Source organism: Lissotriton helveticus, chromosome 12 (genome assembly GCF_964261635.1).
Source record: "Lissotriton helveticus chromosome 12, aLisHel1.1, whole genome shotgun sequence".
Taxonomy (NCBI): domain Eukaryota; kingdom Metazoa; phylum Chordata; class Amphibia; order Caudata; family Salamandridae; genus Lissotriton; species Lissotriton helveticus.
In genome coordinates, this window is record NC_136073.1 from 723,684,392 (window position 1) to 723,698,786 (window position 14,395).

Genomic DNA, 14,395 nt, shown 5'->3' on the forward strand with positions numbered 1-14,395 from the left:
AGACCATAATATGTCAGCTGCAAACTCAGAGTTTAAATGCATCCCTGCCATATTTAGTACACTATGTGTTTTTTTGCCCTGATTCAATGTTCTAGTGGTTCCAATGTGAGGTCAAAAAGGGGAAGAGTGGACACTCTTCTTGAACCTCTGTCTAGGTCTACCGACTGCGACATTTAGTTGTTTAGCCGAATGCTTGCTGTAAGGGTCTGGGTGTCCACTAGATTCCAGTTCAAGAAGTGCTTCTCAAATCCCAGAAGAGTCAGCACATCTCTCCCGCAGTCCTCTTTGGTCGATGGTGTTAGTAAATAGCTTAAGATATCTAATCAGAAAACTGTTACCTGACAGATATTGTTTAAGCAACATAAACCTAAGCAGCCACCAATTCCTAAATATAAGCATATGAAGGGACTAAATTAGGGTTACAATGTAGTTAGTTGCAAGCTATTGAATTTGCATCCAGATAACTCAGGATTATTAATATTCAACCAAGCTCTCTGGCCATGCACTGCTTATGACCTCAAATGTTACTAGACTTAGGACATGTTCTATGACATTACTGATGGAATTACTGATGACATCTGAAGTGACATCATGGAGGACAGCATTATGCAAAAACTGGGCTAAGGTAACATGAGGAAATGATCGGTGAAGACGCGGATTGGAAAATGAAATGGAATGGGATAAAGACTAGGGCAGTGGGTCTTATCTTTTTGTCTTCTGTGGACACCCACTTAATCATTACTGGAATCTGGGGACCTGCACTGAATCTTCATTGGAATCTGGGGACCCCCACTAAGTCATTTCTGGAAGCAGAAGACCACAGCCTAAGCAATTCGCTGATTTGAACTGCAAAACAATACACCCAAAAATATAAAAACAAGCTTTAAAACAAATACATAAATTATGGAACATTTTAATTTACAAACAAATATTTAAAAACATATATATATATATATATTGGGAAGATTGGAGCTTTTATAAATTCAATTGAGGCCATCCATTGCCCATACTATATTCTGTTTCATGCATGTGCACTTCTCCCACAAATCAATCAGAGGATAATAACTTAATTTTTAGCCATCACTTTCAAATATCCTTCATGTTTACAAAACATTTGAAAAAATTTCAATTTTACATTTTGCATCTTAATTTATAAACACTTTATTAATGTGTGAATATTATTTAGTTTTCTACTCAGTCATGGCCCCCTGAGTAGGCACCATGGACCCCCAGGAGTCACCAAATCACAGGTTAAGAACTACTGAACTAGAGGTTTTCCTCATGCAAATGCAGATTGAAAAAGGGCAGGAAATCTGCATGAGATGTTGAAACAGGTTCGGCACTCAAGTCAAATAGAACCTTATATGAAACATCACAGTAACAGTTCATTTAGACTTACACTGACAACCTATCTGGTTGGTGGCATTTAGAAGACGGACACAGGTGGCTGTTGTATTCAAGGGAATATAGATCTTCCTTTCAACTGAATTGCCACAACAAGGACCTAAAAAATGAAAATAGATATTTAATACATTGTTGACTTTATCGCACAATTGGCTTCATATACAGGCAGATTTAGATAGAACAACTCTCAGCAACTGCTAAAGGTTAATATAAATCTTGGAATAAGTAAAGGGACATAGACCGCAAAAACAAGAGGAATTAAAAACAATTTTAAAGTCTCATTTGCAATGCTTTTAAACAATGTTCTGCATGTCAAAACTGGAACTAATGGGAGCCTTGGAAATAGTAAAGCTAGATTACTGCAATACTGGCTAAACTGGACTTTTCACAAAGTCAGGCTGAGCCATTAAACCCTGAATCTGCTTTTCTGATCAGGATCAAAATCCTATGTTTCCATGCATGTCACTTACAGAAGCCCAAAGTTTAGCCAGGCACCTGTGCTTCACAGCTTAAAATTCTTAGCTTAGCAAATTCCCACAACATCGGTCAGTCAATATTCAAAATGACAGAAGGGCAGAGGCCCGTTCCTATGGGTTCAAAGACTTAAGCTTTGGAATCCATCCAAAGACTTAAGCTTTGGAGCACATTAAATTGCCATTGTGAGAGAAGAACTCAAATCCTTGAGGCTCAGGAAATGCATAAATGCAATTCAAGTCGCAAACTAAATTATTGACCAAGATAACAACTCCTCTACCAAGAACACTTCAAAGTTCAAATGAATCAAAACTAAAGACAGACGTATGGAATCTTGCATTCCGCCAGATGGTTAGGCTTGTTAAATTGCATACAACCACAATGCTTAAAGACGGCTGAAGAGATTACCAAGGTCACATCCAGAGTGAACTCTACCCATCCACAAGCACACTAGTCTGCAGCCCTTGCAACAAACCCAAAAAGCTGCTCGATATTTCCAGCCCCTTGCCTTTACCTGGAAGAATCATGGTGTTTCCCAGCACAGCACAAGAACTAAAGGCAACCGTGATAAAGGAACATTTTAAGCAGGCTTTTACCTAATGTTGATTTACCCATCTGTATCCTAGATATACAAACTTGCAACAAAGCAATACGCTGTTGGTCTACGAAACTCCAAATAGATCAAAGATCCTCAATGGATGCAATACTGCCACTGCATCCTTTCCCTTCAGACCAATTGCACTGAACCATTTTTAACATAATTTGGTTCCTACAAAAATGTATACTTTTCCAACATAAACAGGCTTGTGTCTGTAAACGTGGAAAACTGCTAGTACCTTTAAAACATGGGCAGCTTTAAATCATAAGCTGATCACTGCATCTGGATATTAGCACATTACTCTCTCTGAATGATTATTCTTAAGAAGTATTAAACATATATTCTTCAACTACATCTCCCATGGTCTAACTCTGTAAAATTGTGTGGTTAAAAAAAATGGAGCAGACTAAGAAATCAAAACTTGTCATGTGGGCAAACAAGTCACTCCATCTATCAGATCCAGGTTTTAAAAATATTAAATGTGTGCAAAAGTATAAAACTCCTATTTTTAGGTCTTCTCTAAACAGAGTGAATACTGTCTCCTGAAGGTATGTCCCTTCCATAAAGAATGGACATTTCTTGTGTCCTTCAATTTCTAATTTTTTTTAACTATATTACTGTTTATTTGTGTTTACGCACGCCACCACAGTGTGTCTTAATCAGAAGGTTCTCTCTTCTCCACCCTTCATGTGCCTAATTCTCCTCCCCCAACAGTTTTTCTTGCCCCCACCGGCCCTCCCTCCTTCTGTAGTTGTCCATGTTGTTGCTTGCCCTCACCCGCTTTCCTATCCTCCGTTATAGTCCATGTTGTTGCTTGGCCGCACCTGCCCTCCCTCCTTCCATAGTTGTCCGTATTGTTACTTGCCCCCACTCGCCCGACCTACTACAGTTCTCCCACAGTCCACAACTGTGGGCAAACAGACACTGATGTCCCCAACTTGTTATTTTAGGGCCTCAAAGTACAAAGAGTTTCCCATAACTCCCACCACCCCTCAATGTATATGTAAACCTCACACAATCACCCAGAATCCGCCAGCTCTCAGACACGCACAAAAACTCCTTCTGCACAGGACCATCTCAACACAATCAACCCCAACAATCTCATCCAAATCTAAACACAATTTCTTCCTTAAACACACTAACTATATACTTCATGTTCACCAATGCTCAATCAGCCATACAGCATGCAGCAGATACCACAGGCACATATAATTTTGCTGCTCTCTTCATCAGAGACCAAGTTCTGCTCCACTTTTGAGCACCACTTCAACATCCAGATCCCTCTACAGTACAGCATACAGCACATCAATCGTTCACTCGGGACACGAAGGGGCACAGCAGTCATTCACTGATTTTCATGTCACACTCTAGAACAAAATCTTCTAACAGAATAAGAAAGATTTTGTAAAGCAATGGGAGAAACATCCCACGGGGTCGTGGCCTGGAGCCGATGCGGGCGAACGCGGACTGCAGAGCTCCGCCAGCTGTATCTCCATAATTGAACATCCTGAGCCCCGGGCACAGATAGCACGGGGGTGCATGTCGGAGGACCCCAGGAGCAAGGGGCAGTAGGCGGCGAGGTCTACTCCCCTACAAAAAGTGATGAAATCTGCTAATCCGCTGCTGCGAGGAGCGGACGAGACAGCAACAGATAGCGCCGGCGCCAGGGCAGGGAGACTACAGACGAAGCAGGCTGTGAGGAAGGAAAGGGCCTCAGTAATGAGAAAAGCCTCAAGCACTGGATGAGCCCAGGGGACTGGCAGTGTGAGGGAGACCGGTAATAACGCTTTTACAGGCACCAGAGACGGACCTGCACCCCGGACACCTGAGGTGAGAACATAAGAGGAGTGCGCTCCGGCGGCAGCAGATGGTCAGATCAACTAAGCAGGGGGAGCGCTCTAAAGTCGAACAGTGGAGGTTGGAGTGAGAGGCCTGAATACCGAGGATCACCAAGGCAAATCCGTTACGGCGCGGAAGAAGTGACACTACCAAGATGGCACCCGCGCTGTAGTGGAGTGGCTACAGACGTAGCAGGCTGTAAGGGAGGAAAGAGTTTAGGCAACGAGGGCTGCCGCGAGCACTAGATAAGACCATGACAATATCATAGGGGGACCTGTAGTTAAGACCAGAGACGTGTCCGAGTCCCAGATTGCGCCTGCAGTGGACCCGAAGTGAGACTGGCCGGAAACGTGTGCTCTCGCGGTGGAGAAGGGCGGACAAGCAAGTCAGGCCTATGAGGAGAGACCATCTGCGTCGAAGAGTGAGAAGCGGAGTGTCTCGCTAGACCCCTGGGCCCACCGGGGCACTCGGCAGGTATCCATCGGTATTCGGCCAAGAGGAGCTCCATCGGGAGGATGGGTGAACGGAGGGCCTATGAACCTGCGTTCGGCAAGGAGATCGAGGGAGAAGGAGATTCGCAAGGTCTGCCCAAGTGGTGCTTTGTTGCCGCGTAGATGAGGCCGATAGTGACTGGAGGTGCACAGCGAGACACAAGCACAGAAGTGCCAATAGAGTGGGAAGCCCTCATAACAAAGAGGAGTGCTGCTGCCAAGATGTAGAGTGTTGGGGGCATTGATTTTGGAGGTCCCTCCAACTCGTCACATAACGTGAGAAACACCAGTAGGAGTAACATTGGGCACACACAGCGGACCTTGCCATAAAAGCTCACAGTGGTGTTTAACGTGGATAAAAGGCTGTAAGTGGGCTCCCGGAATGCTTGCTGAGACACACTCTAGTGAGGCCTGCGCCGTGATTCAGGGATGCCCTGGCACACCACACAACACTGGACTATATGACTATTGCAGTACACTAGGCGCGATACACAGCGGCAGTCAAACGAAACCGCCTCTCTCCTGCGTGGCCCATCTGGTAACGAAGAGGGGACAACAAGGAACCGGCTAAGATGATGGGGAGAATCCAGATTTAGAAACATTCCACACCTTGCTAGAAAACACAAACATCAAGCAAGTCGAAATGAAATAAAAAGGAAAGCGGACATTACCTTATACCTGGGCTTTTGTAATAGATTTTTATTTCTATTTTGTAGTCCTGCACATCAGACTCTCCAAATTTAGAGAAAACAAAGTCAGTAAAATACCTATTACTTATATCACTTCCTCATAAAACCATTATTAAATACTTTAACGCTTGTGCAGCTATTTCCAGTAAACCACAAACATCAATGACTGGCTAAACAACATTTGCATGCTCCCATCAAATGCAGCCAAACAGGCACTACTATTAATCTGCTTACCTAAACCGAAGTCCTCAGACCAGAGTAGTCTGCAAGCGCTTATATCCAGAACTATCTAAAATTCCCCTCTTGCAGTGCCATCAACTGTCTCAACTAATATCGGTCTTTTCACTAATCAGATCTTAAAGTCAAATGCATAGATAAAGCGGAATCCTTTAAAAACATAATTTGGGCCAATAACAAGTTTAAGAATGCCTCTTCAGCGGTGAACCTTACTGAACTCACTCTATAACAATCAGATCATGCTAAGTGACCTGGATTCCACATCAATGCCACACTGAACTCTTAAAACAAAAATGGCAAATAAGATACAGACAGCATGGCACTTACTATCCCAGCTTCAAGATGAAGTCAGCACCCCTTCCACCATCATCACCGATTATGTTCTCTTAAAGAGCATCCATGTAAGAGCGGCAGGACTAATGAGGGACTAAGAAAGTCGAACTAGAACATTACCTTTAAGGCTCTGAACTTCAATACACCACTATATTAGGCGAACAATTCAAGACCAAAAGGCCAGGAAACAAAAATAGACATCTACACATCCAGGAGTTAAAATTCCATCTTGACCCTTGTCCGACAAGTTCTTCCCTTCCTCCACATCTGAAAATCAGTTGATCTACCCTCCCAGTTCAAAGAAGAAAGAATCATTGTGCACCAAAAGCTGAACTTTCTTCAGCTGTATTGTTTCACTTCTCACATGACACACAACACGTTGCTGCTGTCACCCTATCAGACTGACATACACACAAAGAAAGTGAATGCAAGAAAGAAAGAAGGAGTGATATGCTCAAGTCACTTGAAAATAAAATCAGACTCATACCGAGATGGGGTGGTTTATGGGGAAACAGATATAATATAGTAGGCTGTGTGAGCCGGAGCAGAGTCAGTGACATATTCAGACAGATTATAAACTGTGCATCTCAGGCATTTTGCCTCTCAGAGACAGCCCAGCTTGATATTGAAGTGAAGTGGATCCATTCCTAACAACTTAACCTTGTCTCTCTTACCCTGTTAAACTGATACAATGCTGGCCTCTGGTAAACTGGGCTTCTGTCTCCCTTACAAGCGTCTGTGTTGCTCTGTTCCACCATGCATTTATCTGTCAACTGGCGTCAGCATCAACCCTTGTTGGGGTGTACATGTTTCCTGCCAGTGTTAATGTTCAAGTTTCCTTGACCCTGTTATTAGGAGCCATGAAGTTAACTTGCTGGGTTATTCTTTCTTCTTCACCAGCGGATGGCTTTTTGCCATCCAGACCCGTGGCCCAACACTGATCGACTGCAGCATTACCCTCACCTTAGGCTCTGCAATACCCAATACCAATCATTAAAAATAACTTAACTCCCAATTTTGCATCAATCTGCAATTTTGAGTGCCAAGAGCAAACTTCTTTTTTCTAGTCTTCTACTCCCATCCCACAGTTCACTTTCCAGCGAAACCTGGATGCCTCTGTTTAGGTACCATCATAATCTATTCTGATTAATTCCATTTCCTTTGCCCAGAAGACCGAAAGTCTGTCCAGTATTTTTTGCCTTAACTTCAGGTTTTTCCACTAGGAGACCTGGATCCTTAGCAAGTCATTGGGCCTTCTCTCATTCAGAAGCTTCTATGCTCATTTAGGACTTCAGGGTGTCAGATTGAATCAGCAGATCCTATTTACAAAAGAAGACCATCCGGTTCTTCAAACCGCAGACCTGTCATTGAACCAATGTTCGAATAATCTGGCGTTAATATGTTCATGTCGCTATGCATTCCTGCCTTCTGTTCTGTCCAGGCTCAGTTTGTCTTCACCTGTTAACGGATAAGCCTACTTTGCAAACTGTGCGAGTTTTGTACAAGCAGCACTGGAAGCTACTCTCAACAATAGAATTTGTAACAAAAAGAAGGGAGCAGACAAAAGACTAAACCAAGTACCCCACAAAAAAAAAGGAATGGCAAACATTCCATATATATACAAGCCAGGGATTATCATCAACACACGAAACGTACACCCGTTACTGAAAGTCTAAAAGTCCTTCATACAAAGAACAGGTCCCACAAGTGAAGGCATTGAAAGGTTCACTCCCTACTATACTGAAATGATCCCACACTGGAGGTCTGCCCATTCAAAAGGACCATTGCTTACCAAACCCTTATGCGGCCAGAATACTACCTCACATTCTACAGTGATATTTTCAGCACCACTGACACAGGTTCCGTCAGGGACAAGCCTAGACAGGTATCTGTCATTATTCCACGCAACCTCCTCTGCTCAAACCATAAACATTTTTCTACTGTTTTTTCAAAATTATTTTACAGCCTCTAACAGATAGAACTGAAGCGGTTATAATAAGCACCATTTAATTTGACATGCCTTTAATCTCTACCTGCATAACACCATGGCCATTTGCTAGAGTCGATATTAGTGGCCATTTACAAGGTTGTTATTAAAAGCTCCAAATGGAAACATGATAAAACTACTGCAAAGAACAATAGACACTGCAGCATAAATAGTATGGATTTGTTTGTTTGTCAACTTGCACTGAAACGAGGAATACTTATAGTGAGAAAAAGTATAATAAAAAAATATTAACACCCTATAACCCAAAGGAGTGGAATTTTAGATGCATGATTGCTTTATGAAAGGGTACATGCTTCACATTCCATAACGCACTAATGGTTAGGCACTATGCAAAGCCTCAATTAACCAAGTTAAAATCAATCCCAGGCAGGTTGGAATGTCTGAAAAACCAGTAGGAATTCACATAGCTTTCGTATGGCATTTATTTGGAGCATATGACCTGCATTTTTAGTAAAATCTGAGAAAGGTGACAGAGTCTTCACATTGGAGGGGATACCCCCCCCCCCAACCCTTACTTCTGAGGAAAGTTGGCTAATCCAGTTGATGCATTACTTTAATTGAGCACTTCAGTAGAGCCTCTCATAAAACTATTATCATTACATTTAACATAAAATAATAAGTGACAGCATAATAAAATTCACAAAGCTTTAAGATTAATATTTCTGATTGTTATTTAGATCACATAAAAAATGACTAAGATTAACGAGGGAATAAACAAAGTACACTTGCTGACTGAAGTATATGGCATCTTTACTACAGAAAACGTCACGCGTGATTCGCTGATCCAGTCTCAATTAGGGGTTTAAGTGGAGCCCTTGCATTCATTTAAGAAGGGCAAATTCAGCATTCTTTAAAGCAAGGTGGTAAGTGGATCGACCAACTTGAAAGGGATTTACCTGTAGAGTTTTCTTGTAGAGGTGTATGCTATAAACAGGAGTTTAGAATTACATTTTTTGTTTTCCTGCACATGTTCTCTCATTCTTAAGTACCCTCACCCTGCATTTTTTCAGTGCATGCCTGATAACAAGTGGAGCAGATAATTTGGACTCCTGGCATCCCCGTCTGCAGAAACCAAAATTATAACCGGTGTAAAGTTTATCAGCAATTAAACGGCGCAATAAAGTACGAACCTTCTCAATTTTACCCAGGTACAAAAATGTGGTTCATCCTTGCCTGGAAACCGGGGGAAATGGCTAATAAATACCGAAACATGTTACAGAAAGGTTAGGAAATCTAATTCCCTAACCTGATATCAAAGAGGAAGCTTGGGTGCCCATTCCACGGACAAACAGGAGAAAAGCGGAATACATGCCAACCGAACTGATTTAGGTAGCCCTGCTGCTTTTGAGGTTAAATGGCAGTCAGCAAATTGATGTCCATAACCATATGGCATTGTGCAAGGTTTGAATTTAAGACGTAATGCCAGCTTGTTGAGCATGAATAGAATCGTCTTCAAAAGTATGAATTTGATGTCATCCCAACAGCCAAGGATAATGCCTTCTTTACTTTATTTTAGCAACTCAGCAGAAACTTAAACAATATACATACCATCATAAAACAAAAAGGCTACAAGTCCCATGGGCCTTTCAGAACAGTATGACAACATTCAAACAGTGCAACCAATTAGGATGCCATGAGGCACACAAAGGGTACCACATATAGCCAATCACACTGTTTTATAGCTGCTCAGCAGGCGAGAAAAGTGCTCTCCTTTTGCTGTTATATATTGTCACAACTTCTCTACCAAATGTTTCTTCCGACTGTATTTCCTTACAGGCAGACAGTGAGCCAAACTGATTTCTAATCCGGCACTCTCAGCCAGGCATGCAATGCCCATAGGGTCAAAGGGCTTCACCCCCCCTCCCTCTGTCTTGTGTCTCAGCCCGGGGCACGGCAGCTCGAGCTGCTGTGGGCTCGGCTGGGCAGTGTCTAGAGTCTTCTTTCTGACACCCGACTTTTTCACAGGTCTTTAAAGACCATTTGCATATTTATATACCTTTGTAAACTGGTTACCGGGGCTTAGTTTTTTTTTCTGGTTCCAGTACCCCTGGGCCCCCACTCAGCCTATTCCTTACATTTGTATTTTACATTTACTGCCATAATGTGAGAATGATATGGTTTGCTGTTCCCCTGTAGGGTGTGATCTCTCAGGAGGTCAATCAGCTCATGGTTAAGAGAACTATCCATGAGACATTACCTTGTGCATGTGGTTTCTACAGTAATGTTTTTGTTGTGGACAAAAAAAGAGGGTGGTCATAAACCTGAAGGAGTTCAACTCCTGGATAAAGTACAGAACTTTCAAAATAGAGAGGGTTCCCCGCCGCTGGGACTCAATGGTTCATCAGAACTTGAAAGATACATATCTGACCACACATTTTTTAACTCTGTCACAGATTCTTGCAGTTTCAGAGGCAGGATCGAACTTATAAGTTCTGGGCTCTCCTGTTCGGCCTCTCCTCCACCCCATGGCGCTTCTCTAAACTGATGAAGCCGGTGGCATGAACTTTGAGGGCAAAAGGGGTGTGAATGATGGTTAATTTGGATAATATTCTACTGTTCTCACATGGTTGTTCTCTCCTAATTCATCAGCTCTCCATGACAATCAACCTCTTGTTGGATATTTGATCGATAATCAATGTCTCAGCTGTCTCCAAAGCAACAACTGCTGTTTTGGGGGTTCCAAATTAATTCAGTGGGAGCATCCCTCTCGCTCTCCAATACAGTGATTCACTCAAAGAAAAAGACATGTAAAGACTTGGTAAAAGGTCAGTCTTCCATTAAACAAATTGTGAGAATTGTTGAATGTCATTCAGCTTCAATCCAATCTGTCTTTTCAAGGCCTCTTAATGATGTTAGCCAAGGTCTTTGGCAAAATATTGCCTCCATGGCAAAACTGCGGACAGAGCAGAATGTTTGCTTGGCAGCAACAAACTAACGTGCTAGAATTCCTAGTTCTTATTGGACAACAGTGACTGGATGCTGAAGAGTGAAGTCTTCCTGGTACTAGTAGACCTGGAGTCCGTGTCATCTAGATCTCTTTGAATACCAGCTCAATAGACTACTTCCCACTTTCTTCATCTGGAAGTCGGATCCAGAAGTGAAAACAACAGAAGCATTCCTTCAATACTGGTGAGGAGCTCTTCAGCATGCTTCCCCTCCCCCCATTTAGCATACTACCCAGGGAGACCTCCCCGATTTGCAGGCAAGAAGTGGAGTTGATCATAGTAGTGACCCGTGGAAGTCACAAGTGTGGTTTCCAATTCTCTTGGAACAACTGTAACACTGCCCAGTCCTGTTGCCATTTACTCCAGACCAGTGGCAGCTGGTGATTGAAAATAGTGGTGAGGCACAATGCACCATGTGATTAAGCCTCACAACCCACTTACTTCTATTCACCCACCTACATTCAACACGTCACTCACCAACTGCCTTCTGTCACCTATACATTCACTCATCCACATTAAGCTATCCACTGCCATTCACCCAACTAGTCGCCCACATTTACTCAGCCTCTCAGTCAACCCCTGAAATCCCTGACTCATCCATTCACACAAACGCACATAGACTTCCCCATCCAGCATCTAGCAGTTTTACAGATAAAAAGCTACACTTACAGGCTTTGTTAATGTTTGCATTATTTAACCTGCAGATTGTTTAATATGGGTTTAATATGACATATCACATGTAGCAATTAATCTACAGAAGAAATAAAACAAAAATCACCAGCCATGATAAAGTACTGAAACCATTGCTGCCTTAGAGAGGCACCAGCACTTGGAGAGACAGCAAAGGGAAGGGAGAGCTGTGAGAACAGATTTCTACTTACTTTCTGTAAATAGACCAAGCTCAAACCAGGCCTCGACAAATCTACTCGCCCACTAGCTATGGCAAGTCAGATTTATTCAGGTCGAGCTATATTCAGAGCCTTCTCGTCCCTTCTGACAATCTGACAAACAGGCATTCTGCTCACTCACAAACTGGAACCACAGCCAAAATCCAGACAAGACTCCAGCGCATACAGAACGCCTCAGCACGACTCATCCTGGACATCCCCCGTCACAGCCACATCTATGCCCATCTGAAGGACCTGCACTGGCTCCCCGTCAGCAAGAGGATCACATTCAGACTCCTCCCCCACACACCTAAGGCTCTCCACGACATGGGCCCCAAATACCTCAACAGCCGCCTCACATTCTACACACCCACCCTCCAGCTCCGATCCGCCAGCCTCGCACTCGCCACTGTCCCACGAATTCGCAAAGCCACCGCCGGAGGAAGATCCTTCTCCTACCTGGCGGCCAAGACATGGAACTCCCTCCCCACCCACCTACGGCTGACCCAGGACCATCTCTCCTTCAGGAAACAATTCAAGACCTGGATGTTCGATCAGTAGCAACTCCCCCCCCCCTCCCCTCCCAGCGCCTTGAGACCCTAGCGGGTGAGTAGCGCGCTATACAAATTTGTCTGACTGATTGAACATTAAGGATGCCTTTAAATCTTGTATTTATGTTGTCACATTTATTCTGTGTTCAGAGACAGAGATCACTTCTTTAGTAATATGTTTACTAAAAGTGAGCTTTTAAAGATAAACTGAAAAACATTCCTGGCCCTGCCCGGACGGCAATACTATTAGTGAATTAAGAGTCATGCCGGGGGTGGGGGAGTCATGCGTGCCCTAAATGTGGGCTAGATTCTTATTATGCATGGAGAGAATGTTTAGTCTATTAAATCAAACCAAATAGGTTTTTGTACAGAGGGAATGCTGAACTTGCATATTGGAAGGTGCTCTCATATGTGGATGAAAAAGGCAGCGCTGCTAAATAAAATTCAGTTCAATTTATGGGGCAAATACATTACAGTTAGGTCAAGTAGATTATTCAAGCTACTAGAATTGCAGATCTGGTAAAAGTTTTATGATTTTTCGAGGCCTGTCCACCTTACTCTTGTGTGGTCCTTGTATTTATGGGTTGAGATCAGGTCACACACTCTTGTCTCCCAGACAATCACTGGATGAAGTTATTAACTGATTTCTATTCTTCTGTCTAGACTCTCTTCCTGCTTCATTGAGTAATGCCATATACTGTTAATAAAATGTGACTATAAAGTATGGGTAGACCTCCGGTAACATGCCTCTTAACCCACCATTTTATCATATAGCGGGGTGTGGTCAGTAAGGCTTGCTGATCACACCCCACTCTATGAGGAGATATGAATGGGTGGAGTAAGAGTAGCTCAGTGGTATGCAGTCTTTAAGATTCAGGACTGAATAGTGAAAAGATCAAGGCTGTTTACTATCAGCACTACTGGTGGAGGAGGAGATAAGACAAAGATGTCACTATGTGTGTGTGAAAGCCCAGTAAGCGCTGGTGTACAGAGTCAGCCACATGCTTACACGGGTGCAGTGGGCCTTATGAAAGTACATTACTTTCACTGGTAATAGGAGTCAAAAAAAATTTGTTTTTTAAATGTATTTGAATAACTGCTTCAATAGAAAGGCAAAAGAGGGAGCGCCACAGCCCTTGAACACCAGCCACCCCTGTGCAAGACTTAATTGTGGATCCTCTGTTTAATCATAATCCTCTGATGGTCGAGGGTTGCCTACGCCTGTAGGCGTGGAGGCTTTTCAGGACAGATGACAGCTGCCAGGACTTTTGGACAAAGCTGCTCAATACATTCGGATTTCTAAGCAGACAGCACCTATAAGTGTTGCAACTCTTCCTGGGGACGCAGATGTTGCTGGAGTCCAGAAAAGGATTTCAATACCATTCGGGCAGATAGAGCGCATATTTTGAAATTCCATTTTGAATTAGCAGAGTTGGGCATGGCATAGAGGTCTCTAAATAATTTTACATCAGCCATTATTGCAGGTCATGTTCCGATTCTGCAAGTTCCAGGGGGGCAACACTTCTTGGTTTGCAAACTTCTACGGGGAATCGGATTTACAATCCTGCAGCACTGGCCCTCAAAAGAGGATTTATCTATGAAACAATTATCTGCCAAATTGGCAACACATCTCTGTTTAATTTCCTACTGGACAATTTCAGACATCACTAGACATCTCATGAAGAATTTTCACCCCTATGAAGATGGACAAAAACCTTCTAGATCGATGTCTTATCTGAACTTCTGACACCAGCCGAATCTTTGTGTGGTGAGATGTTTAAAGAAACATGAGGCACATTCAGAGTAGTACAGACCATCACAAGCAAATTAGCCTCCGACATCTTTCTGGAAGCCTTTCTCTCCATTGCTGGCTGCCATGTTAGAAGGTCGACCATGTCTGAAGCTGGTACTTAAACCTCTGTTTAGGGATTGCTCTCGA

At 43.1% G+C, this 14,395-nt stretch overlaps 1 protein-coding gene across 2 annotated transcripts in view; it reads right to left on the bottom strand.

Annotated features, from left to right (window-relative positions):
• NCSTN (nicastrin) overlaps positions 1-14,395 on the bottom strand; it is a 156,179-nt gene that overhangs the window by 139,071 nt on the left and 2,713 nt on the right. For both annotated transcript variants that reach the window (XM_078669750.1, XM_078669749.1), the window contains exon 2: positions 1,400-1,504. In XM_078669750.1, coding sequence (XP_078525876.1) covers positions 1,400-1,504 — 105 coding nt within the window. The remainder of the gene's footprint in view (positions 1-1,399; positions 1,505-14,395) is intronic.